This window comes from Cololabis saira, chromosome 5, assembly GCF_033807715.1.
Source record: "Cololabis saira isolate AMF1-May2022 chromosome 5, fColSai1.1, whole genome shotgun sequence".
NCBI classification, from domain to species: Eukaryota; Metazoa; Chordata; class Actinopteri; order Beloniformes; family Belonidae; genus Cololabis; species Cololabis saira.
In genome coordinates this window covers 49,758,789-49,786,256 of record NC_084591.1, presented here as the reverse complement: position 1 = coordinate 49,786,256, position 27,468 = coordinate 49,758,789, and the positions used below count along the sequence as shown (strand labels likewise).

Here is a 27,468-nt window from a genome sequence, read left to right as displayed (position 1 = left end):
CCTGTACCTGAGCTCCTCCGAGGGTCGCAGCCGGCTCCAGAAACAACTCTGAGGTGAGATTCCTCTCTTTACCTGTAACTGAGTTAGAGCCGAGTGTAGGAGTCTGGTAGGAAACAGAAACCTCCTGAAGTTTGCAGGAGTCTGGTAGGAAACAGAAAACAGAAACCTCCCGATCTGTGCAGGAGTCTGGTAGAAACAGGAAACAGAAACCTCCTGATCTGTGCAGGAGTCTGGTAGAAACAGAAACCTCCCGATCTGTGCAGGAGTCTGGTAGAAACAGGAAACAGAAACCTCCTGATCTGTGCAGGAGTCTGGTAGAAACAGAAACCTCCTGATCTGTGCAGGAGTCTGGTAGAAACAGAAACAGTTTTACCGCTTCTAAAGCCTTTTTCTGTGCTTCATTTTAAGGGCGGGGGGGCTATGATAATGAGGCTCTGCGCTGATTGGCTGCTTGAATGACGTGTAGGAGGGGAGGAGAATAAACCTTGCTCCGGCCAGAGCAGCCGGCTGCGTTGTACACAAAACGTGTCCCATGCGAGAAGCTTCTGCGACAAGATCAATTCCATGGCTTTATTTTTTTTGTATTAGACTGTCCTAACTGGCCGCGAGTTTAACAGTTTCAGTGTGGACAGAGAGCGTCCGATGTCACGCAGCTCGACGTGATAGTCGGACGCTCTCATTCAGTTACACGCTGTAAACGGATCTTAAAGCCTGATTTACGGTTCTGCGTTAAATTGACGCGTACCCTACGCCGTAGATTCTGCGTTGGTGTAACGCGGAACCATAAATCAGCCTTTAGTCACCTCGTCTTCACACAGGAAGATTTCTCATCATTTCTTATGTTACAAGACAGATGAATCATGTTTACTGTAAATAAATCAAAACAATGAATTTTCACAAATGGCAACTTTATTGTTAAAAAAATAAAATATGAGTTGTATATAAATAACATTTATGCACTATTGCTGGCTCAAGGAAGGACCGGGCATCTTCTGAAGGTGTCGTTGAACAGCTTCAGGTGCTTGGAAGATCTGAAACCAGACAGAAAAAATGTATTACTAATTTACCTAACGAGTGAGTGGCTCCGTTAGGGAACACTGGAGCCGGGCCGGTCTGTGAGCCGCCCCCGCAGCTCCGTATGCGGCGCCGGTGCTCTGGGGCTAAGCTAAATACTTAGCCCATGCAAAGATCATACAAATATAAATAACATAAAAAAAAAGGAACTTACCGCTGACTCGTGTGCAGTTGCCGGGTCCGTGCTGTTGGAACTGATCCTTTTATGAGGGTAAATGTCGATGCAAAACCTCATTTTAACTCTCCCTCACTGTTGAAACCGGTGGAAAACAGTCACCGCTGCTGAACAATGGCGGAGCTCCAACCGGCGGAGAGAGCTGGTTGTGGGCGTGGTTTCAGCAGCGGAGGCCGAACCTCTGCGCCTATGGTGACGTCACCATAGGCGCAGATTCTAATCGGCTCAAAAAAATCATGTGACACTGGGGGACTCTGTAAGGCGGGGGTCACAGACCTTGCAGAAATTTATGGGATTTCGTCTCCCCTCTGCTGGCAGGGTGAGGGGAGACCACTTTATATATGTTAAAACAAGAAAAAACATGTTTTTCATAATAGGTCCCCTTTAAGTCGAGTACATCTGAGTGAGAAGTGAGAGAATTTAACAACTTTCTGATCACACTGTTCCGAAAAGTTCTTAGAGAAACCCAAAAGTTTTTAGAGGAACCTGAAGACTTCTAGAGGTAAGTGAAGAGTATATAGGGGAACCCAAAGGTTTCTAGAGGAATCCGGAGGTTTGTAAAGGAACCCGAAGACTTTTACAGGAACCCAAAGACTGCGAGAAGAAACTGAAGCCGGCTAGAAACTGAAGCCGGCTAGAAACTGAGGACGGTTGTGGATAAGAACCTGGACTTTGACCTCAATAAAACTGCTATCTGCGGTTGGCGGCTAAACCTACTGAGAGAAAAGTGCAGCAGCTCCAGGTTTAAGCACTTTATTGTACTTTATTATAGCACAAAGCTGTGCAGCATTTTATTATCTATTTTATCTCCAAGCACGGGGAGAACGTGCAAACTCCACACAGAAAGGTCCTGCTGGGCCTGGGAGTCGAACCGGGAACCTTCTTGCTGTGAGGCAACAGTGCTAACCACTAAGCCACCGTGCTGCCAGTTTAGCTTCATTTGCAACAAGTTGTACACATGTTGTATCAAAATGTTACCTGGATACGATCCCCCGTCCTAATCCAGCACCAGGCAACTGTGGAAAGAAAAAGACACCTTTAACAGGAAGAAACCTTTGACAGAACAGGACTGGGGAAGGACCAGCATCCACCTGGACCGGTTGGAGGTTGAGTGGAACGGAAAGAGAAGAGAACAAGAACAACAGATCAGAAAAACCTGCTGGGAAGAAGTAACCTAGGTTTATAACAACAATAGAGTCATTAATAGTTGAAGTATTTTTTATTTCAGGCAAGTTAGAATTCTGTAAAGTTTGTGGGTCTCTTGAAACCACTCATTGAAGTCTTCTCGTTTTTAGTGAAAAAGCAACTGGGCTTTGAGCTGATGGTCCAACATGTCCTTTGATCAGACAATTACGAATACGACTCCTTACACTTGGTACTGGTCCACAAAAGAAGATGAAGTAAGTTAAAAAATGTAATTGAAGATTGACTGTTTTGTTTAATCACTTATTTACTGTTGCTTCTTCTCTTTTTCTTTACTTCAGCGTGGTCAGAAACTGGAAGGAAACAGCAAAACTTCAGCGAAATCCATCTTCTTTTTGACAGTACCTTTTGCACCTTTGTTCTACGATAGAGGGATTTTCCTTCGATATGGAAATCACTCATCGTTTGACCTCAGGAGTTGGTCTTGGCTTGCATCGTACACCATAAGAGAGAGCCAGGACCGCAAAGAATTTGAAATGGTCAATGAAACATATAAAAATGTAGTTTACCGCTGTCCCAACTTCGGTAAGTACAACTGTAATGGTTTTGAACGGGTTTATGATGGTGGACCACAGTGGCTAAACCAGAGACTAACAAGCATTAGTAATGGTTAAAGTGTTTTTTTGGGAGATCTGAAGAAAAAGCACGTTTGAGGCGTTGTCAGGTCTGGGCTTTGAGGTGGAACTTCAGTTGAGACAGAAGGTTGGACAGATTGAAATGCATGTTTAGAAAGCATACAATATATAGCATAAACCTAATATAATATTGTATGACTTTACATAAAACATCAATTTGATAATTTGATACAGATACTTGTCTGTTTTGTTGGTCATTTCATGGCTCCTAGTACCAAAAGAAATCCCATACCGTTACATCCCTAACCTGGGGGACATCTTACGTTCGCTGAACTCCACCTCTTCCTGTTTAGACGTCCAGCCAACAGGTTTTTTTAAAAAAGGTCTCAAAGATGTTGGAGTCAGACCAGTTACTGTTGGTGAACTTGTCCTTAATGTCAGGTGTTTTTCCAGAGCCACTAAAAACAGCTGGAATTAAACCTCTGCTGAAAAAGGACAATCTTGTCTCAAATCTCTATCTTCAACAGCTAAATAACCTTTTAACCCAAAATAACTGCTATGAAGCTTCAAGCCAGGTTTCAGACCGCAGCTCAGAGACGCTCTGACCAGAGTTTAATTACGAATGTCTGAACACAGATGTGGAAACATCTGGAAACAAAACCACTGGATACCTGGGCGGGTCTTTCTGGGCCTGGACTAAACGGGTTCAGAACAAACTTAGAGAACAGGAAGTACTTTGTGTCAACAGCTAACTTTACACCTGAGCAGACAACAATCACACGTGGAGTTCCCCAGGGTTCCATCCTAGGATCTCTTCTGTTTAACATCCAAATGCTCCCGCTGGCACAGATTATAAAGAACAACAACATAAACTACCACAGCTATGCCAATGACACACAGGTATATATTAGTGTCCCCAGGAGACCGAGGCCATGTACAGGCTCTTGGTAAATGCTTTGAGGAGATTATTGATGGGATGTGCCACAACTTTCTCCAGCTAAACTAAACTGAGGTTATTGTCTTTGGAGCCAAAGAGAAATGATCACAGGCGCCCACAGAGCTTCAATCTAAACACCTAAAAACCACCAGCCAGGCCAGAAAACTGGGTGTAGGGATGGACTAAGACCAACATTTGGAAAAAGACATTAAGACGACAACAAAGTCATCCTACTACCACCTTAAGAACAGATTGATAACAAAGTCATCCTACTACCACCTTAAGAACAGATTGATAACAAAGTCATCCTACTACCACCTTAAGAACAGATTGATAACAAAGTCATCCTACTACCACCTTAAGAACAGATTGATAACAAAGTCATCCTACTACCACCTTAAGAACAGATTGATAACAAAGTCAGCCTACTACCAACTTAAGAACATATCAAGATAAACGATCTGATGTCTCAGCAGGACCTGGAGACTCTAGTCCAGCATCCATCTTTAGCAGCTTGATAATTGTAACAGCATCTTTACAGTCCACCTTAAAAGTCAATTAGACACTGGCAGCTCATCCAGAACTGATCCAGTCCTCACTAGGACCAACAAAGTGGACCACATCAGTCCACATCAGACCACATCAGACCACATCAGACCACATCAGACCACATCAGACCACATCAGTCCACATCAGACCACATCAGTCCACATCAGACCACATCAGTCCACATCAGACCACATCAGTCCACATCAGTCCACATCAGTCCACATCAGTCCACATCAGTCCACATCAGACCACATCAGACCACATCAGACCACATCAGTCCACATCAGACCACATCAGACCACATCAGTCCACATCAGACCACATCAGACCACATCAGTCCACATCAGACCACATCAGACCACATCAGTCCACATCAGTCCACATCAGTCCACATCAGTCCACATCAGACCACATCAGTCCAGCTCTGAGGTCTTTACCTGGCTGTCTGTCCATCAGAGGACTTTAACGTTCTGGTGCTGGTCTATAAAGACCTGAATGGTCCAGAACCAGAACACACCAGGGACCTCCTGATCCAGTATGAACCTTCCAGACCTCTCAGGTCATTTGGATCTGGTTCTTCATCCGTTCCCAGAACCAGAACCAGACATGGAGAAGCTGCGTTCAGTTTCTATGCTCCACAGGTCTGGAACAAACTCCCAGAAGCCTCAGATCAGCTGAAACACTCAGTTTATTAAAGTCCAGGTTGAAGACTCATCTGTTCTCCGCTGCACCTGAATAAAGATCCAAACCTGCAGTTTTACTTTTAATTTTTAGTTTTAAAACTGAAATTTTAACTATCTATCTTTAATATCTGATTTTATCTATTGTTCTTTTTTATTTTTTTTGTTTAAATTTTAAATCATGATTTTTATTTATGTTTTAATGTCTCTAAGAAGCACTTTGAACGACCTTGTTGTTGAGTTGAACAATAGAAATAAACTTGCCTTGTAAAGTCATCGGTCAAAGACTTAGGTCACTGATAAAATGTCATTCACTCATGTAATCTTTTACAGTTTGTGCCGTTCTCGTGTCACATGGTTAAATTGTGTGCTCCTCCACAGCTGCTCAGTTCTCTGCAGCTTTTATCTAAACCAACTCTCATCCCGCTTTCATTCGTCCTGCCAAAGTGCTCTAGATGCTGTGGTTCAGCTTAGAACAAAGCTTTCCACGCCCAGATCTGAGCGCTGGTTTCATGAGGATGCCTGCGCCATCGGGTGGGAGTGCTGGAGAGCTGAGCGTGAATTGAAGAAAGATGAAATACAGGTGTCTTTCCAGATGTTGAGGAGCAGCTGGCGAGTTTATCAGAAAAAAACATATTATTTTATATTATTGCATGTAACATCCCAAATCCTCAGGTTGGATTTAAAACCATCAACTCTGTTCTCTCAGCCTGGAGAACTGTACTACAGTTGGTGAGAACGTCTTTCTTTAATAAAAGGGTTATGAACAGCAGGGACACCTTTGACCCTCCCTCCTTTAACCCCTGCACCTCCTGCCTCCCCTCTACCTCTCACATGCGGAGTGCCTCAGGGTTCAACTCTCGGCCCTCTATTTTCATTATTCGTGCTTCTGCTTGGATCACTTCTCCAAAATCATGGAATTTCATTCCACTTTTATGCTGATGACACCCAAGTTTATATTCTACTGAAGCATGAATAAGATTACTCTGATGTTCCTGTTTTTAAATCCTCCTTTAAAACATAAGTTTTCGTTTTGGCCTTTAAGTCAGCTTGAGATCTCGGCGTTAATGTTTTATTTTTGTTTTTATGCTTTTATGTTTCATATTTGTTTTACATGTTTTCATTTTTTAATGTTTGAATCCATGTTTGTGTTCAACACTTTGGTCAACTGTGTTGTTTTTAAAGTGATTTATAAATAAAGTTGAGTTGAGTATTCACATTTATCCTTTGCCAGCACTTTCAAACTCGATTAGCTGATTGACCATAGATAAGAGTAAAATGACTGGAAATGGCCATCAAATGGTCACTTTAATTCATTACTACATTTTTTTTATTTTTCGTAAAGGCCGAATTGAGGAAGAGAAACAAGCAACAGAGCAGAAGAAACGCAAAAAAGAAGAAGAACGCAAAAGAGAAGAAGAGGAAAAGCGGCGGCAGGAAGAGCTTGAGAAGACCAGGATCATCCAGGAACAGGTGGACAGAGAGAATAAGGCGTCCCTCAGGGACCTGTCCCGGGTTCAGGAGGCCCTCCGGCAGGAGCAGAGCCTCCGAGCAAGGCAGCAGCAGCAGAGTCAGGTCCTCCAGCACATCCTGAAGGGTCCTGCAGCGCATGTAGACAGGGACGAGGTAGGTCTAGCTGCAGTTTTCCTATGGTAGAACCCCCCCTTTATTATAATAATTAATGCTAATATATATTTATTTGTACCTTTGACAATATATCTGTGTCTCCTCTCTCTGTTCTTCATCCTCTCTTTTCCTGCTCTGCCCGGCTGGTCTTCAGCAGGAGGGTCCATGTACACAAGGTCATCAGGTTCATCAGAATAGACAAGGGTCTGGTATGGTGTCCTGCAGGGTTCAGTACTAGGGTCTGTTATGGTGTCCTGCAGGGTTCAGTTCTAGGGTCTGCTTTGGTGTCCTGCAGGGTTCAGTACTAGGGTCTGTTATGGTGTCCTGCAGGGTTCAGTTCTAGGGTCTGCTATGGTGTCCCACAAGGTCCAGTGCTAGGGTCTGTTATGGTGTCCCACAGGGTTCAGTTCTAGGGTCTGCTATGGTGTCCCGCAGGGTTCAGTTCTAGGGTCTATGGTGTCCCGCAGGGTTCAGTTCTAGGGTCTGTTATGGTGTCCCACAGGGTTCAGTTCTAGGGTATGTTATGGTGTACCACAGGGTTAAGTACTAGGGTCTATGGTGTCCCGCAGGGTTCAGTTCTAGGGTCTACTATGGTGTCCCGCAGGGTTCAGTTCTAGGGTCTATGGTGTCCCGCAGGGTCCAGTGCTAGGGTCTGTTATGGTGTCCCACAGGGTTCAGTACTAGGGTCTATGGTGTCCCGCAGGGTTCAGTTCTAGGGTCTGCTATGGTGTCCTGCAGGGTTCAGTTCTAGGGTCTATGGTGCCCCGCAGGGTCCAGTGCTAGGGTCTGTTATGGTGTCCTGCAGGGTTCAGTTCTAGGGTCTATGGTGCCCCGCAGGGTCCAGTGCTAGGGTCTGTTATGGTGTCCTGCAGGGTTCAGTTCTAGGGTCTATGGTGTCCCGCAGGGTTCAGTACTAGGGTATGCTATGGTGTCCCGCAGGGTTCAGTTCTAGGGTCTATGGTGTCCCGCAGGGTTCAGTTCTAGGGTCTATGGTGTCCCGCAGGGTTCAGTTCTAGGGTCTGGTATGGTGTCCTGCAGGGTTCAGTACTAGGGTCTGCTATGGTGTCCCGCAGGGTTCAGTTCTAGGGTCTGCTATGGTGTCCCGCAGGGTTCAGTACTACGGTCTACTATGGTGTCCCGCAGGGTTCAGTTCTAGGGTCTATGGTGTCCCGCAGGGTTCAGTTCTAGGGTCTGGTATGGTGTCCTGCAGGGTTCAGTACTAGGGTCTGCTATGGTGTCCCGCAGGGTTCAGTACTAGGGTCTATGGTGTCCTGCAGGGTTCAGTTCTAGGGTCTGTTATGGTGTCCTGCAGGGTTCAGTTCTAGGGGCTGTTATGGTGTCCCGCAGGGTTCAGTTCTAGGGTCTATGGTGTCCCGCAGGGTTCAGTTCTAGGGTCTGTTATGGTGTCCCACAGGGTTCAGTTCTAGGGTCTGCTACGGTGTCCCGCAGGGTTCAGTTCTAGTGTCTGTTATGGTGTCCCGCAGGGTTCAGTTCTAGGGTCTGCTACGGTGTCCCGCAGGGTTCAGTTCTAGGGTCTGTTATGGTGCCCTGCAGGGTTCAGTACTAGGGTCTGCTATGGTGTCCCGCAGGGTTCAGTTCTAGGGTCTGTTATGGTGTCCCGCAGGGTTCAGTTCTAGGGTCTGCTATGGTGTCCCGCAGGGTTCAGTACTAGGGTCTGTTATGGTGTCCCACAGGGTTCAGTTCTAGGGTCTGCTACGGTGTCCCGCAGGGTCCAGTTCTAGGGTCTGTTATGGTGTCCCGCAGGGTTCAGTGCTAGGGTCTGCTATGGTGTCCTGCAGGGTTCAGTTCTAGGGTCTATGGTGTCCCGCAGGGTTCAGTTCTAGGGTCTATGGTGTCCCGCAGGGTTCAGTTCTAGGGTCTGGTATGGTGTCCTGCAGGGTTCAGTACTAGGGTCTACTATGGTGTCCCGCAGGGTTCAGTTGTAGGGGTCTATGGTGTCCCGCAGGGTTCAGTTCTAGGGTCTGGTATGGTGTCCCGCAGGGTTCAGTACTAGGGTCTGTTATGGTGTCCTGCAGGGTTCAGTACTAGGGTCTATGGTGTCCCGCAGGGTTCAGTTGTAGGGTCTGTTATGGTGTCCCGCAGGGTTCAGTTCTAGGGTCTGTTATGGTGTCCCGCAGCGTTCAGTTCTAGGGTCTGTTATAGTGTCCTGCAGGGTTCAGTTCTAGGGTCTGCTACGGTGTCCCGCAGGGTTCAGTTCTAGGGTCTGTTATGGTGTCCTGCAGGGTTCAGATCTAGGGTCTGCTATGGTGTCCCGCAGGGTTCAGTTCTAGGGTCTATGGTGTCCCGCAGGGTTCAGTACTAGGGTCTATGGTGTCCTGCAGGGTTCAGTACTAGGGTCTGCTATGGTGTCCAGCAGGGTTCAGTACTAGGGTCTATGGTGTCCCGCAGGGTTCAGTTCTATGGTCTGTTATGAAGTCCCGCAGGGTTCAGTTCTAGGGTCTATGGTGTCCCGCAGGGTTCAGTACTAGGGTCTATGGTGTCCTGCAGGGTTCAGTACTAGGGTCTGCTATGGTGTCCTGCAGGGTTCAGTACTAGGGTCTATGGTGTCCCGCAGGGTTCAGTTCTAGGGTCTGTTATGGTGTCCCGCAGGGTTAAGTTCTAGGGTCTGTTATGGTGTCCCGCAGGGTTCAGTTCTAGGGTCTATGGTGTCCCACAGGGTTCAGTTCTAGGGTCTGCTATGGTGTCCCGCAGGGTTCAGTTCTAGGGTCTGCTATGGTGTCCCGCAGGGTTCAGTTCTAGGGTCTGTTATGGTGTCCCGCAGGGTTCAGTTCTAGGGTCTGTTATGGTGTCCCACAGGGTTCAGTTCTAGGGTCTGCTATGGTGTCCCGCAGGGTTCAGTTCTAGGGTCTGTTATGGTGCCCCGCAGGGTTCAGTTCTAGGGTCTATGGTGTCCCGCAGGGTTCAGTTCTAGGGTCTGTTGTGGTGTCCCGCAGGGTTCAGTTCTAGGGTCTATGGTGTCCCGCAGGGTTCAGTGCCAGGGTCTGCTATGGTGTCCCACAGGGTTCAGTTCTAGGGTCTATGGTGTCCCACAAGGTTCAGTTCTAGGGTCTGTTATGGTGTCCCGCAGGGTTCAGTTCTAGGGTCTATGGTGTCCCACAGGGTTCAGTTCTAGGGTCTATGGTGTCCCACAGGGTTCAGTTCTAGGGTCTATGGTGTCCCACAGGGTTCAGTACTAGGGTCTGCTATGGTGTCCCGCAGGGTTCAGTTCTAGGGTCTGTTATGGTGTCCCGCAGGGTTCAGTTCTAGGGTCTATGGTGTCCCGCAGGGTTCAGTTCTGGGGTCTATGGTGTCCCGCAGGGTTCAGTTCTAGGGTCTGTTATGGTTTCCCGCAAGGTTCAATTCTAGGGTCTATGGGGTCCCGCAGGATTCAGTTCTAGGGTCTGTTATGGTGTGCCGCAGGGTTCAGTTCTAGGGTCTATGGTGTCCCGCAGGGTTCAGTTCTAGGGTCTGTTATGGTGTCCCGCAGGGTTCAGTTCTAGGGTCTGTTATGGTGTCCCGCAGTGTTCAGTTCTAGGGTCTATGGTGTCCTGCAGTGTTCAGTTCTAGGGTCTGCTACGGTGTCCCGCAGGGTTCAGTACTAGGGTCTGTTATGGTGTCCTGCAGGGTTCAGTTCTAGGGTCTGCTATGGTGTCCTGCAGGGTTCAGTGCTAGGGTCTATTATGGTGTCCCGCAGGGTTCAGTTTTAGGGTCTATGGTGTCCCGCAGGGTTCAGTTCTAGGGTCTGCTACGGTGTCCTGCAGGGTTCAGTGCTAGGACCAATCTTGTTCAGTTTCTACATGCAGCCCTTGGGAAGTTTAATCCAGAACCAGCATCAGTGTTCTTTGCTATGCTGATGATACGCAGCTGTATTTGTCTATGAAGATGAACCAGAACCGTTAGCTAAACTTCAGGCATGTCTTAGGGACGTCAAGGACTGGAGGTTCACTAATTTTTTACTTCTAAATTCTGATAAGAGGTTATTATTTTTGGTCCTAACACCTCAGGAAGGGACTAGATGGTGCTGCGACGGCCTCCAGTACAACTGGGAGGAACCTTGGAGGTATTTTGATCAGGATTTGTGGTTTAAACAGCAGATTAATCGGGTTTGTAAAACAGCGTTTTTCCATCTCCGTAATATCAGAGATCAGGAACATCCTCTCCCAGAGTGATGCTGAAACACTTTTTCAGGCGTTTGTATCTTCTAGACTAGATTACTGTAAAATTTGATTTCTGTACTGTAATCTAAAGACGACCTTCTGTTGTAATAGACACTATATAAATACAATTGAATTGAATTGGCTGTTTAAGTTTTGTGGCAAAGGCAGATCAACTTGCTGAAGTTTAAAGACCAGTTCTTAGTGTCTGAGTCAAGATTCATGGTCATCCTGTGAGCTCATCAACCTTTCATAGAAAGTCAAAAACGATGTGGCGTTTCAAAAAGTATGTGGGATGATTGTTTATCTCTCTGTCCTTGGACCTGACATTAATGTTTTGCTTTCTGTGTTCTTTTTCAATAAAGCTTGGTGATGTACAAGGACAATTTGAAGAACTTCTATCAATGTATGAAATCACAGAGAATGAAAACTCAACAAGCAAGCTGGAAGACCGGATGAAGACTCTCCAAAATGAGCTGACATTGACATACCTAGGAGATCACAAAAACCCTGTTGGGTCACTGTGGACTTTGGATCAAGCGACTGGATATGTGGATCTGTCCCTGACTGAGAGGTTCAGTGTTCTGGAGGCAGTGGTGAAGCTCAATGTGGAGCGTGACGCTGATCTTCAGGATCCCACAACTGGACAAGACAAGAAGATTGAATTCCTGTTCAATTTGCAAGATCAGCTTCATCTTAGCAAGCCGACACTGGCCAGACGGGTTTTAGTTAGTGCCTTTGAAATGACTTCACAGCTGGCTGGAGACTGTAGGGAGATGTTGAGTCTAATACTCTTCAACAACATCTGGACGCCAACAGAAATCATGCATTTCATTGGAAGGATCTCAAGCATGCATCAAGAAACAGTCAAGCAGATCCTCCACGAGGTTTGCACCTATAAGCCCGGCTGCAGCCTGGTCCTCGCTGCCCTGAACGATAAAGATCCTGTCGGCTACATTCAGGACCAGGTGTCCTCTGAGGTGGACAAGGACATCGTCACCATCTTGGATGAAATGCGGGACAATAACTATCCAGAACAGGTTCTATCACAGCTGCACAATATTCTGCAGTATGTTTCAGAAGCGTTGTCCAGATCTCCAGATCTAACCATCACTGCAGACCTGATTAATAGTGGAAAGAGACAGATGATGTCCCTTGATTTGTCCCAGCCCAGCGCACACAGCTCTCTGAAGAAGATCCTGCTTGTGTTGTCTTTAGCTGTTAAGGAATGCACCACATTCGTTACCACGAGTGGTGAAGAGGTCCGAGGTTACTTCCCCAGACTGACTCAGCTCGCGTCCTTACTTTTACTGCTGCTACCTCAAGTCCAAGACGAACGAGGATGTCTCCTGGAAATTGGAACTGGAGAAGGAAAGACCTGCATTTTAGCCATGTTTGCTACGATCCAGGCAGTACGGGGTTTGGCGGTGGACATTGTGACCAGCTCTCCTTTGCTCGCCATTCGTGATCAAGAAGTGTGGCGAAAGTTATACTCCATGTTTGGTGTGACATCGTCCACCGTGCCTCCGCCACATCAGAAAAGCAGCTCTTCTGTGAATTGTGACAAGGCGCTTGAAGATGCGTACAGGAAGCAAGTTGTTTACGGCACTGTTAGCACCTTCGCTGCAGACATACTGAGGCAGGAGTTCGAGAAGAACCGCACCCGAGGCAACAGGAGGTTTGAGTGCGTGGTGGTCGATGAGGTGGACTACATGACCCTGGACAGTGGCGTTGAGGTGACCTACCTGTCTCGCCAGGCCAGTGGCCTGAGACATGTGGAGCAAGTCCTGGCGAGCATCTGGGCCATGGTCTCGGCCTGCCGCCCGATAGAGATGTCCACGTCAGGGGAGATCCACTGGACCACCAGGATCCAGTCCTTCCACAAGGCAGCGAAACAGGCTGTGGTTGGTTCACAGTCCGAGGACCTTTCAGAGCAGGACGTACTGCTGCTGGGCACCAAGATGGGCTTCTACTCACAAAAAGACATTGATGCTTTCAACGAGGCCATGAGTCAAACACCGACGGAGCATGATGGCACCGACGATGCCAAGTGGAACGCCACCGAGAACATCCTGGTCAAGGTTGGTGTTGAAGAGCAGTACGAGCTTCTCCATGAGATTCTGTCATCAACGGATAACAGTATAGCGGTCGACTGTTACTCACTCTTTAACAATAAAGCCCAAATGTACGGGAGGGAAAGCCCTGGCGGGGAACCTGATGTCAGGATGCTTCTGTTGCAGAAAGGACGCGCCTGTGAAATCATGTCCGAGAAAACTCTCATTGACGCAACTGTTGATACATTAAAATCTAAAATCAAATATTCCAGTGAATGCACCCTGGACTCACTGGAGAAGTTGGAGGGGTTCATTGTGATCCCATCCTTCTTGAGAGAGTACATTGAGAACCAGTTACCGCTTTTTGTTGAAAATGCCCTGAAAGCCATCAGGATGACTCTGGGGAGGGAGTACATGATTGACAGGGCGCCTGAAGCCGACGCGGCCGCTTTCAGCAACGACGACCATCAGCAATACGACGCCATCATTCCAGTGGATTTTCAGGCCAGTGGGGTGTTGGAGAAGAACAAGCGCTGGGGCGACGGTCTGCAGCAGTTTCTGGAGATGAAGCACCAACTGGCCGTTTCACAACTCTCCAACATCACCAACTACATGTCAAACGTCTACTTCTTTAAAAGGTACCTGAGTGGAAATGGCATTTTTGGTGTCTCTGGGACGTTGGGGGGGGAAGCCGAGAAAGCTTTCCTGGAACGTCACTACAAAACAGCCATCTATGTCATTCCGGCTCACCGTCACAAGAAGCTGGTGGAGCTGCCGGCGGTTCAGGCGACCCGAGGAACCGCTGAGTGGGTCCAGCTCGTCTGTAACGCCGCAGAAACCGCTGCAGACCGGGGCCAAGTCGTCCTCATCATTTGTGAGGATGTCAAAACTGCAGAGGAACTAAAAACTAAAATGTGTGCCCAAGAAAGACGGTCCAGGCAGATCATGATGTACACAATCAGCGAAAAGCACAACATCGAGAAGCAGAACTTCGGCCGGGGGACCATCATTATTGCTACAAACCTCGGAGGTCGGGGGACGGACATACACGTCCAACAGGAAGTGAACGAGTGCGGAGGCCTCTTCGTGCTCCTCACGTACTTCCCTGGGAGTCAGCGTGTGGAGCGGCAGGCGTTTGGGCGCACCGGCCGGAAAGGAAACCCCGGCATGGTCCAGATGATCCTCAACCAGGAGCATCTTGCAGCGGCGTACCAAGGTCACTCCCTGGAAACCATGAGGCACCTCAGGGAGGAGAACGAGGTCAAACACCTCGACGGCCTGGAGAGAAATGAGCTGTTTGAGATTGAAATAAAAGAAAGTCTCTTCTCCTACTTCTGTGAGTTTCTCTGTGACTTTGACGACAATTACACAGAAGAGGAGAAGACGGACATCACACAAAAGCTATTCAAAGACATTCCAGATTATTTTAAGAGTTATCGGTCAAAGTTTGACTATCAGACTGCTCTCAATGCTTTGAAGGAGTCGTGGGCTATGTGGTTGATCCTCCACGAACGGCACATCGGCAGGCATGATGATGTCGACGTGCTGAGAGAAGACCTTACCAAACACTTGACGGTCACTGCCCAGCACCTTCTTCGGGGGAGAAGCAACAACTTCTACGATTTCATCGAGTTGGCGAAGAGCCGGACCATCATGCACCGCTTCAAGTCGAAGAGTGACTACGGAGCCCTGTCATACTGGCGGAGAGCTGCCGAGGCCGATGCTCTCTACAGCGCCGTGGCTCTTTACAACCAAGCTTACATCACCATCAACCTGCGGAAGGACGACTCCATGGAGAAGGCGAAGAGGCTGCTGGAAGAGTGCGGGACGGCGGTGGACGTGTACCTCTCAGAGTCAACAAACGCAATGATGTTCTACAACTTGTCCGTCACAAAAGACTTAAGTTCACAGTACAGAAGCACCAATCTGCAAAGTCAGATGACCGCCAGGATGAATCTCTTCAAATCTTGGAAGGCACACATTGAAAACTCCCTGAAGACCCTTGAGCACCTTGAAAAAAGTGGTGGCGAGGCCACGACGGAGGATTCCAGTGTCTATAGTCTGTCAGCAGACAAAGACTTTATCACCACCAAGGAACTGATGGCTCTCGAGGAGTTCGGCCTGTGCTTCATATTCGATGTTAAAAAGAAGCCTGAGTTCTCCGTCGACGCCCTTCTCTGCTTCGGTCTGGGTCTCCTCCAGGTGGCGGCAGGTATTCTCGTTTGTACCCTGACCGGCGGCTTCGCCAGTCAGTTTGGGTTAGGACTCATAAATGAGGGCGTGCAGGACATGATGCACGGCTTCAGGGGAATGATGAAGGGAGGGTTCGACTGGGCTCAGTGGGCCATCTCCAAAGCCATCAGCATCGGGGTGTCGCTGGTCTTCGCTGGATTCAACAGGATCAGGCAAGTCGCTGGTTTTGCAAAAAGTGGGATGAAAAGCCTGGTCACTGCATCTAAGAGCGCCGCCATCACCACGATGAAACAGTGCTTTGGACAGGCGGGCAAGTACGCGGTTCAGGAGCTGGGGAAGCAAGGATGCATAACCGCCGTCAACTACGCCGTTGAAAAGGGACTCAAGACTCTCTTTCATAACCTCCTGGAGGAGTCTTACAGGAAGAAGGTGTCTTCAATGATTCATGAAAACAGCGACCTGGATAAGGTTCTCACGGACACCATCAGCTACGGAGTATCGAGGACGGCCATGGATCAAGGGTTCCCCGACCTGAATATTGAGGAGCGTTATGAGACAGAACTGCGCGAGTTGGTATCTCAGATAACAACAGAGGTTATTCCTAATATAATGATGACGTGCACCAAGGTTCCTCAAGTCCACGGCGCCCTGGTTGAGTTATGCGGAGCTGTAAGACAGCGCACCGAGAGCAAAGAGCTTCAGGTTGTGATCAACACTTTAGAAACTATCAGATATTTCAAAGAGCTTATGTATTCCATCCCCACAAAGTTCATGATCAATCACAGCTTCATCCCTCAGTTGTTGGAAACCATGAAGAAGCTGCCACGAGTCAAAGATGACCAGGATGAAAGACGCCAACTGTCGTGTGTGACGAGTCTCAAGGACGAGCTCCTGGACAATATAGCAGAAGGGGTTTCACTTGCGTTTGTGGAGACTTGTTCAGGACTCCTGGTCTCCCTCACGACCAAAGCCTGCACTAGAAAGATCATCCACGGGGCTGGAACGGCCGTCAGCAACCTTCTGGGCCGGGCCGACACCCAGGGCTTCTTCGAGAACCAGGTCTACAAACACCAGATGAGAGAGAGCGTCCAACATCAGCATGTGTTACTGTCAGAGGCCGATGACAGGAACCTGGACTCTTACATCGATGAAATCTACGATGAGAAGTACCCGGCGACGGCGTTGGACCTCCACGTCCTCACACAGACCGATGCTCTCTGCGGCCGAGGCATCAGGGTGGTCACGGTGGACAGAAAAGGGAACCCCCTTGCCGAGGACTACTATCCAGGCAAGGACGGCTCCACCGGGGACATCGTCCTCCGGCTGAGGAAAGAGCCGGAAGAGTCACAACAGTAAGTAACTCTGCAAACTGCACACAAAGATGGTTCTGCTGATGACCTAGGGGGTTCTGGTGATGGTGGAGGGGGTTCTGGTGATGACTTAGGGGGTTCTGGGGATGACCTAGGGGGTTCTGGTGATTGTGGAGGGGGTTCTGGTGATGACTGAGGGGGTTCTGGTGATGACTTAGGGGGTTCAGGCGATGACCTAGGGGGTTCTGGGGATGACCTAGGGGGTTCTGGTGATGCCTGAGGGGGTTCTGGTGATGACCTATGGGGTTCTGAGGATGACGGAGGGGGTTCTGGTGATGACCTAGGGGGTTCTGGGGATGACCTAGGGGGTTCTGGTGATGCCTGAGGGGGTTCTGGTGATGACTGAGGGGGTTCTGGGGATGACTGAGGGGGTTCTGGTGATGATGGAGGGGGTTCTGGTGATGAAGGAGGGGGTTCTGGTGTTGACTGAGGGGGTTCTGGTGATGATGGAGGGGGTTCTGGGGATGACCTAGGGGGTTCTGGTGATGGTGGAGGGGGTTCTGGTGATGACTGAGGGGGTTCTGGTGATGACTGAGGGGGTTCTGGTGATGACTTAGGGGGTTCTGGCGATGACCTAGGGGGTTCTGGTGATGCCTGAGGGGGTTCTGGTGATGACCTATGGGGTTCTGGTGATGATGGAGGGGGTTCTGGGGATGACCTAGGGGGTTCTGGTGATGCCTGAGGGGGTTCTGGTGATGACCTATGGGGTTCTGGGGATGACGGAGGGGGTTCTGGTGATGACCTAGGGGGTTCTGGGGATGACCTAGGGGGTTCTGGTGATGCCTGAGGGGGTTCTGGTGATGACTGAGGGGGTTCTGGTGATGACCTATGGGGTTCTGGGGATGACGGAGGGGGTTCTGGGGATGACTGAGGGGGTTCTGGTGATGATGGAGGGGGTTCTGGTGATGAAGGAGGGGGTTCTGATGTTGACTGAGGGGGTTCTGGTGATGATGGAGGGGGTTCTGGGGATGACTTAGGGGGTTCTGGTGATGTCTTAGGGGGTTCTGGTGATGATGGAGGGGGTTCTGGGGATGAAGGAGGGGGTTCTGGTGATGACTGAGGGGGTTCTGGTGATGATGGAGGGGGTTCTGGGGATGACTTAGGGGGTTCTGGTGATGTCTTAGGGGGTTCTGGGGATGACGGAGGGGGTTCTGGTGATGATGGAGGGGGTTCTGGGGATGACTTAGGGGGTTCTGGTGATGTCTTAGGGGGTTCTGGGGATGACGGAGGGGGTTCTGGGGATGACTGAGGGGGTTCTGGTGATGATGGAGGGGGTTCTGGTGATGAAGGAGGGGGTTCTGGTGATGACTGAGGGGGTTCTGGTGATGATGGAGGGGGTTCTGGGGATGACTTAGGGGGTTCTGGTGATGTCTTAGGGGGTTCTGGTGATGATGGAGGGGGTTCTGGGGATGATGGAGGGGGTTCTGGGGATGACTTAGGGGGTTCTGGGGATGACTTAGGGGGTTCTGGTGATGATGGAGGGGGTTCTGGTGATGACCTAGGGCAGGGGTTCTTAACCTTTCTGACCTTGGGGCCCAATTTTTTCAGAACAGAGTGGCCCGGGGCCCGTTAAATATTAACACTGTATAGCAGGGGTATTCAACTTTAAGAGGTCCATTTAGAGAAAATTTACTCAAGCGAAGGTCCAGAACATCATAATAACATCATAATAAATATATATATATATATATATATATATATATATATATATATATATATATATATATATATATATAAATATATATATATATATATATATATATATATATATATATATATATATATATATATATACATATATATATATTCAAGTAGCCTCATAGTTGTATCAACATCTGCATCTGACTGTTATATTAAAAAAGTACATATTTGCCCATTAACATGTGTAACTTCAATTACACATTTTTTCTCTTAAAAATAAAATAGATTTTATTTTATTTTTCAAATGCTATCTTATTTTATTTCTTTACCAGCAGTTTGAATTTCCCCTTTTCTTTGTTAATTGTCTCAACACATTTTACTAAATTAATATAAACACATCTTAACAATTTAACAGTTTTGCAGTTTCTCTTTCTTCCCCTCTTATAATCTTATGCCCCCACTTTCTGTCGTTCAGTGAGAGAACTGAGCTCTAATTTCTCCTGCCAGGACTTTAAATCTGGGCTGGATGGTGTCAGGTTCTCATACACATGTGAAGGTGCTCATTGATGAGCCTGAAACGATATTTAGTTTTAATTATGTTCATTGTGGAGAAAGCTGCTTCACAGCTGTATGTGGACCCAAACATGTTTTAAACATGTCTCTGGCCGCTGCAGCCGTGTCACTTTCCGATGCTTTTGAGAAAGCCCGAACAACAGTCCAGTCCAGCAGACACGTCAGCCCACACATCTACATGTACAATCCTTCAGCAGTAAACGACGGAGCCCGCAAGCCCGAGCGGCACCGACCTCCCCGGCCGCGGGGACGCGTCAGGATAAATGATCACCCCGCGCGCGTGCGCGCTCGCTCGCTCGCTCTGGGCGCAGACCCAAGTAATCGATCCCTGATCCTGGCGGATCTAAACCTACCTACTCATTACTGCAAAATGAATGATTTTCTCTATAAATACACACCATTTCTCTTACTATTACACGTACAGCTAGCTGAGTGTCTTCTCCTCATTTGGTTGGGAGTTGCTATGCAGTCCCGCGGCCCTCGCGGCCCACACGTACAAAACTGAATTTTTTTTCGCGGCCCACTAGATGGCGCTCGCGGCCCAAGTGTGGGCCGCGAGCGCCCTATGGTTAAGAATCACTGACCTAGGGGGTTCTGGGGATGACGGAGGGGGTTCTGGGGATGACGGAGGGGGTTCTGCTGATGACTGAGGGGGTTCTGGGGATGACTGAGGGGGTTCTGGGGATGACGGAGGGGGTTCTGCTGATGACTGAGGGGGTTCTGGGGATGACTGAGGGGGTTCTGGGGATGACGGAGGGGGTTCTGCTGATGACTGAGGGGGTTCTGGTGATGATGGAGGGGGTTCTGGTGATGACTGAGGGGGTTCTGGGGATGACTGAGGGGGTTCTGGTGATGACGGAGGGGGTTCTGGTGATGACGGAGGGGGTTCTGGTGATGACTGAGGGGGTTCTGGGGATGACTGAGGGGGTTCTGGGGATGACCTAGGGGGTTCTGGTGATGACGGAGGGGGTTCTGGTGATGACGGAGGGGGTTCTGGTGATGACTGAGGGGGTTCTGGGGATGACGGAGGGGGTTCTGCTGATGACTGAGGGGGTTCTGGGGATGACTGAGGGGGTTCTGGGGATGACGGAGGGGGTTCTGCTGATGACTGAGGGGGTTCTGGTGATGATGGAGGGGGTTCTGGTGATGACTGAGGGGGTTCTGGGGATGACTGAGGGGGTTCTGGTGATGACGGAGGGGGTTCTGGTGATGACGGAGGGGGTTCTGGTGATGACTGAGGGGGTTCTGGGGATGACTGAGGGGGTTCTGGGGATGACCTAGGGGGTTCTGGTGATGACGGAGGGGGTTCTGGGGATGACGGAGGCGGTAGCATCCGCTGCAAGTCTGAAATAAGAGAAACACACAAAGGGCACACAAGCCTTTGGAATCTGCTAGAGAGAAAACAAACAAACAGAAACTGGAACAAGCAGAGACACAAACAGCAACCAGTCCAGGTCCCTAAAACTGAACCAGGACTAGACTACTGTGATTATCTGTCCCCCAACATGTATGTATGTTGATCTTCACCAGGAACAAGGGATTCCTGACCCGCATGAAGGACCGGCTCAGCGGCAAGCAGGCCGCGCACACAGGACACTTTGAGATTCTGAACAGAGACGGGTCCGTGACCCCGGTGGAGTCGCAGGGCCAGAACTGCCTGTACCACGCCGTCGTGCAGGCAACCCACCCAAACTCTCCGGACCTGGAGCAGGCGGCTGCAGACCTTCGCCAAACCACCAAGACCTACGTGAGTTTGGTCCCGGTGCCGGTTTCCCTCGTGACTCTTTGTTGTTGATCAAATCAAAAACATCAAAGTGAACAAAGTTGTTGTTTGTATGAGATTTTATTTTACTGGCATGAAGAGTCGCTACAATCAGATGATTTATGAGGATTTTACACAAAAAAGGCCTTAAAAGAGGAGGAATACGCTTGTATGTCTGTAATGTTATAAACATCGATACGAGTCAAACCTTAAATAAGTAAATCTCTGGTTCCTGCTCAGCTAGTATTTCTCTCTTATAAAGCCACACATGTCATATTGTGGGGATTTGGGGAAACACATACAGAACTTCTATAGACCCTATAGTTAAACTCCAGAAAAGAGTTAAAGTTTCTTATCGCGATACTACTAATACATTATTTATAGAGTCAGGCACATTAAAATTCATAGATATTGTTTATTTAAAAACATTAGAAATATTATTTCCTTCCTACTTGTATTCAACATTTTTTTAGATTAAAAGAAACAAATTATAATTTAAGAAGACTATGGGTCTTTGAAACATGTTATGTGAGGACTAATGTTAAATACAGATATGTTTCATTTCTGGGAGTCAAATTATGTAATTGACTTTGTGATGAACTGGAATTATGTAGATATCTGTTGAGTTTTTAAAAAATATTGAAAGACAAAATAATTAAGGATTACAATACAAAATGATTTGAATATAATTTAATAATGCAGAGCGATTTAGAGTAAATTTTCTTTTCTTTGGTATTCCTGATAAACTGGGTTATGTTTTGGAAGGTACAGGATCGGCAAGAATGAGCTTCGGCTTCAGCCAATTCCTTTTTCTATGGAAGAGTATTAGGGCCAGGCAGGAGTTTTCCGTAGTTTTCGGCTACACAGAATCTGTGTGTTATTGTTTATTGTGTGAAACTGATTAGTGTAAATATGTATGATTTTATAATGTAAATATGTAACATTTTGTCAGTTACATGCACACAAGTTAAGTTGCATATAATGTAATGTAACCAAAAACCTTCATTCATTCATTCATTCATTCATTCATTCATTCATTCATTCATTCATTCATTCATTCATTCATTCATTCATTCATTCATTCATTCATTCATTCAGCTTCAGCAGAATAAACCCAGGTTTGCGCCGACTCTGCTGCTGCACCGAGGATACAACGAAGCCTGCCAGTCCGGGCGGAAGTACGCCATCGAGGGGGGGGGCAGGAAGACCCAGGCGGAGGCCAGAAGGAGGTTTAAGGACACACTGAACCAGACCGACATCGGAGGAGGAGAAGATGCTGAACAGATCAAGAAACACAACCTGGGTCTGACGGGCCGACTCCACGAGTAAGACACTGTTACAGTAATCATTTCACATCATTGTAGAAGCGCCAGTTAAATGTTTGTCACAACTGTTCGGCACCCAATCCCCCCAACTGACCGCCCCCGAGCCCAGGAAGCCTCCTGCCAGGAATCAGACCGAGAACCTCCATGATGATGTCACTATCCTACTGACAGATAATAGCGGTCAAAAGTTTTTTAAAAAACACCCCAATTTTTACATTTTTCAAAACTGAAAAGTTTCAAAAATGGTACAAAGATATGTGTTGGACTTTCAGAAGTAAAAAAAAAACAAAAAAACGGTAAGGTTACTCCAAAATGAAAAATAAGAGATTAAAAGGTCATGAGTCATTTTGGTCACAAACTGAGTCGGGCGTTTATGTGACGCTTTCCTGTCAGAGCTGAGCGAGACGTACATAAATCTCAACCAGAATCGGACAAATGGGGGATTTCTGAATGTCTTTACTGGTATATACAGTAAATAAGAGGGTGATTATTTATTACGCAAGATATTTAGGGCCCGAGCACTAAGAGTGCGAGGCCTTAAGATGCCAAAAAGCTCACCAAATTTTGCACACGCTTCAGGTGATGCCAAAAATTACGTATTTTATGGGCGACGAGTATGGGTCGACAAGAATGGGCTCGATAGCGCCACCTATTATATGTTTTTCGACAAGCCCCACAATATGGTTTGACCTGCAGCAATGACCTTTACGTGTCTATTGTATCAGACAAAGCCCTACAAAAAAGTCTCTTGGACCCATGGTCTAACTCACACAGGAAGTCCGGCATTTTGAACAGAAAATGTCATTTTCCCGTCAAGATGGTCATCTGGGGTCCGTTTCACAAAGCAGGTTCAACAAACTCTGAGTTTAATCCTGAACTCTTAGTTGATCTACTCTGAGATCGGAAACTCTGAGTTTTCGGTTCCAGAACAGCGGATTTGAGGTAATTTACTCAACTCTAAGTAGTTTCACCTGAAGTTAAGCGTGAGCGTGAGGGAAATAAAAAGCCATCATCAGTAGAGCGCTGATACAAGGATTCACCATGGCAACCGGCGACACAAAAGAGGGACATACATTTTCTTTTTTTTCTTTTTAACTTTATTTATCATTTCAATTTACAAAATCCCTTTGAGGAAACATTAGTTTGCATCTCAAGATCCACATACTCCACGCCACTGGAGTTAGAAGTGTTAATACGTGCATATGGCGAGTATGAGAGCATATTTTGGGGAAAAAAATGAAATTTTATTGTCATTTAGATCAGGGCCGTCAATTGGGTACGGCAGCTGCCACACCTCGGCTTCAGGGGAGAATGTAAATGTTTTTTTTTTTTAAATACATTTATGGAATTACTCTGTATCTATTTGTATTGATTTATTCTATTAATTCATACATATAAAATAACTACAAATGCATATCAGAACAACATGATGGATTTCACTAGGTATTATCTATCCCAACACTTGTACACCCCTCATATGTTGAAATGTCCCAGCGTCCCTGACGACAGTGGTCTCTATCAATCTGCTTTTTAGTGCACTCTGCAGTGTTACTAACTCACAAAAATTAAAATGAAGCAGACAACCACGCAATAAAAAAAAAAGAAAGAAGGCAAGTGATGGGTCCAGAAGATATTAACGAGGCTGTTCGCCACTGATGGATTAATTATGCAAGTTCATCTCAAAGTAAGATATAAATCCTTTTATACATCTGTTTAAGGGAAATATTTGACTTTTTTTTACTCTCCCTCTCCTTTTTGCATTTGGACTTTAACTGTTTGAAGTTAAACTGGGATGTCCCTGTGATATTGTTGCACTGACATAGTGAATAAAGTGAACGAGTTAAATTGCGTTTGTCAGATACGCTTTTTCCGCTCTCTAACTCTGCTCTTGCTGTCCGTGGTGCAGAAAACGGATGTGTATTGCGTAAAGACCCATTGGCTGAATTGACGCCACTGAGGGAGGAGACAGAGAGAAACTCCAGGTTCGCTGAAATAAACCTGGTCCCGACCAGGTTAGGTTCAGAGCGTCTGTTACTACGGTAACTGACCGAGAGCTTAAGTTACCTCTCTTTGTGAAACAGGCTAGAGTTACCTCTCTTTCTCTGGTTTGAGTTACCTCCCTTTGTGAAACGGAAAACTCAGAGTTTCCCTCATTTCAGGGTTAACAGACTCAGAGTTTTCACTAAACCTGCTTTGTGAAACGGACCCCTGGTCATTTCCAGGCCTCGTACTTTAACAAACTCCTCCTGGAGATTTTATCGGATTGGCACATAACTTCGTTTGTACAATCTAGACACATGGCCGACGCTAAATTGCCAGTTTATTAGCGTTCATGCAGTTTGCACATTATCTCCTGGAGGAGATTTATTAACACACATGAGTCATCGTCATTACAGCATCCGCTCATTGTCAACAATAAACTTCCATCTCTTTACCAGAGGTGAATAATCCAGGTGCCATAAAGTAAAAACCCTGTCCAGCAGTTGTTCCAACCCTCTGAAGAAGCATGTGAAGACAATGCTACAGCAATTTCTGCTGTTTGCAACATGGGAATTGGTTGTTTTTTGCAGAGGCGTTTAATCCAAATGCCATAAAGTAAAAACCCTGCTGTTTCTGGATCAGCCTGTACATTTAGAACAGGTGTTTTCATTAACGACCTACTATTTACCTGCAGAGGAGCTGCTTTAGTATTTGGTTGGAACAACTGCTGGACAGGATTTTTATTTTATGGCACCTGGATTAAACACCTCTGCTCTTTACACCTTTTCTCTGACTACGTGAACGTAAATATCCTAAAAATGTCTGATTTCTCCAGCGTGAAAGCTCTCCGGAGGGAAACCAGACCTACGGGTGAGAGATTGGATAACAACGAGAACAGGAACAGTTCTCCTGTGGAGGCGGACCACATCCCTCCCAGGAACAGCATCCAGAAGGTTTACGAAACGCTGAAGTCTGAGGACAAACTCGACGAGTTCAAAGAGAAGAATCGGGGACTCTCTCACATCCTTCACGAGGGAGGAAACCGAGGTCTCTGCATGGAGGTCCGTGCAGAAGACCACAAGCGAGCTCTGACCACTGGCGCTTCCCATCAGGCCAGAGCAGTCAGGTGGGCAGGTCCTTCCCTCCACGAGCTCAACCACAACCTTCTCTACGGACCGCTGACTTATTCTCTCTCTTAGGTCCAAGATCACGGATGTTTTTCTCAGTGGGGATCCCGTTAAACTGATAAAGATGTCAGTGATTGCTTCCCATCCAGTGACGTCAGAAGAGCTCAGAAAAGATGCAGGTTGGTTTTATTAAACAAGTATTTTCAAGTTATAGATGCTCTTTAAAGCCCAAACCAGGAGTTGAAGTTGGTCAGAGTCGTCGAGGTCTGAGCCTCAACATCTCATCAAGATACACATGCTGCTGATGGCCTCAGATAAGGGATTAGTGTCCATACTGGTTCTACTGGACCTCAGATAAGGGATTAGTGTCCATACTGGTTCAGCTCTAGGTTGGTTTAGATCAGATCTATCTGACAGATTCCAGTTTGTTCATGTTCACTGTTATGGTGTCCCGAAGGGTTCAGTTCTAGGGTCTGCTATGGTGTCCTGCAGGGTTCAGTTCTTGGGTCTGCTATGGTGTCCTGCAGGGTTCAGTTCTAGGGTCTGCTATGGTGTCCTGCAGGGTTCAGTTCTAGGGTCTGCTATGGTGTCCTGCAGGGTTCAGTTCTAGGATCTGCTATGGTGTCCTGCAGGGTTCAGTGCTAGGACCAATCTTGTTCAGTTTCTACATGCAGTCCTTGGGATGTTTAATCCAGAAGCAGCATCAGTGTTCATTGCTATGCTGATGATACGCAGCTGTATTTGTCTATGAAGATGAACCAGAACCGTTAGCTAAACTTCAGGCATGTCTTAGGGACGTCAAGGAGGTTCACTAATTTTTTACTTCTAAATTCTGATAAGAGGTTATTATTTTTGGTCCTAACACCTCAGGAAGGGACTAGATGGTGCTGCGACGGCCTCCAGTACAACTGGGAGGAACCTTGGAGGTATTTTGATCAGGATTTGTGGTTTAAACAGCAGATTAATCAGGTTTGTAAAACAGCAGAGATGGAAAAATGCTGTTTAGACCACAAATCCTGAGACATGTCTGAAGACGTTGTGGACTGGATGTCCACTAACCTTTGGCATTTTGGACAGTTTTGATATCACATTAACATGAAGTTCTGTGTTCCTCAGATATTCATACTCCAGAAATCAGACGGACAAACGTAAATCAACGAAATCACAAGATACGTCTGTCTAAAGACGGGACCACATCGTACCACAACGCTGGAAGCAGAGGATTGGTGGAGGGGTATTTCCGTATGAAAGTTATTAACGAGAATCAAAGAAATATCCTTGATGCCTGGATAAGAGAGGATTTTCACCATTCACATCATGATGCACCGTACAAGAATACATCAGAATATAAAGAACTCCTGGAAACGCTGAGAAACAGTACCAATAAATGAGAGAGAAAGGAAAGCGATTACTAGAGCAGCGGGTTGTTTCTGCAGAATGAGCAGGTCTCTCTGACCAAACTTTCACTGCTAGTTCATCCAGTAGACGCTTTTGTTCAGCAGCAGGTCGGTTCTTTACTAACAAGCATCTGCCTACAGCTGTGCTTTCACCGTAACACAGGCATCACGTTAACTCAGTGGCGAACCGTGAGCTACTACCGCTGGGCCTCATACACAATTGGATATCTCTTAAAATTATTAATGTTCCTCCTTTTGAATTAAGCCATATTATTTTCTTCATGGATGATTTCGAATTTTCTGTTTCTGATATTATTAATATAATTTTGTTACTGGGTAAGTACCATATTCATTGTGCCAAATGGAGAAAATAAACCCTCCATCTGGGGTCTTATTAACGATTTAAAGATTTTTTTCTAGGGCTGGGACTCATTAAAAAAATTCATCGAATTAATTACAGGCTTTGTAATTAATTAATCGCAATTAATTGCAATTTGATCGCATATCAATTTTAGACCTGAGAACAATGAGATTTCCTTTTTTTGTTTGTTTCAAATGGATTCTTGTATACGAGTCAATGACTAGTGAAAACATGTGTTCAATTTATGAAACAGTTTATTTTTATCAAGGTGGTGCTTCACCAAGAACAAATCAGTGCAATTTGCTATAAAGGGCAGTAAATTAAATATATGCAGTATGCACATTGAATGAGACAGGTAGCCTATAGTCAAGGACCTTCTGTAAACACTTAAATATAACAAAATACTTACAACTGTTTCAAGTTCATTCCAGAACATGGAAACACATTAGAAAACAGAGCACGCTTCCATCCATCCGTTTTTTCAATGATTTCCCAAATTTCCCATCCACGGGACCAACGAGACACTTTTCGTCTGCGACTTCATTCATCTTTAATGTGTGTGGAAACAACTTAGCTTGTGTTATGACGATGGCCGCACTTCACTGTAACACTAATGCACGTTGGTTGCAGAACCCATAGATATATGTATATATATATATATATATATATATATATATATATATATATATATATATATATATATATATATATA

At 46.7% G+C, this 27,468-nt stretch overlaps 1 protein-coding gene across 3 annotated transcripts; it reads left to right on the top strand.

Annotated features, from left to right (window-relative positions):
• LOC133444499 (uncharacterized) lies at positions 1-27,468 on the top strand. 3 transcript variants are annotated; one of them, XM_061722330.1, is made up of 10 exons: positions 1-53; positions 2,545-2,649; positions 2,734-2,977; positions 6,539-6,819; positions 11,339-16,572; positions 20,335-20,551; positions 21,665-21,891; positions 24,707-24,997; positions 25,071-25,177; positions 26,115-27,468. In XM_061722330.1, exons 2-10 carry the CDS (start codon positions 2,581-2,583, stop codon positions 26,387-26,389), a joined length of 6,945 nt encoding a protein of 2,314 aa, XP_061578314.1. In that variant the 5' UTR covers positions 1-53; positions 2,545-2,580; the 3' UTR covers positions 26,390-27,468. The 3 variants fall into 3 exon arrangements, with proteins under 3 accessions (XP_061578314.1, XP_061578315.1, XP_061578316.1); XM_061722331.1 differs by lacking the exon at positions 1-53 and adding an exon at positions 2,348-2,418; XM_061722332.1 differs by lacking the exons at positions 1-53; positions 2,545-2,649; positions 2,734-2,977; positions 6,539-6,819 and adding an exon at positions 10,319-10,879.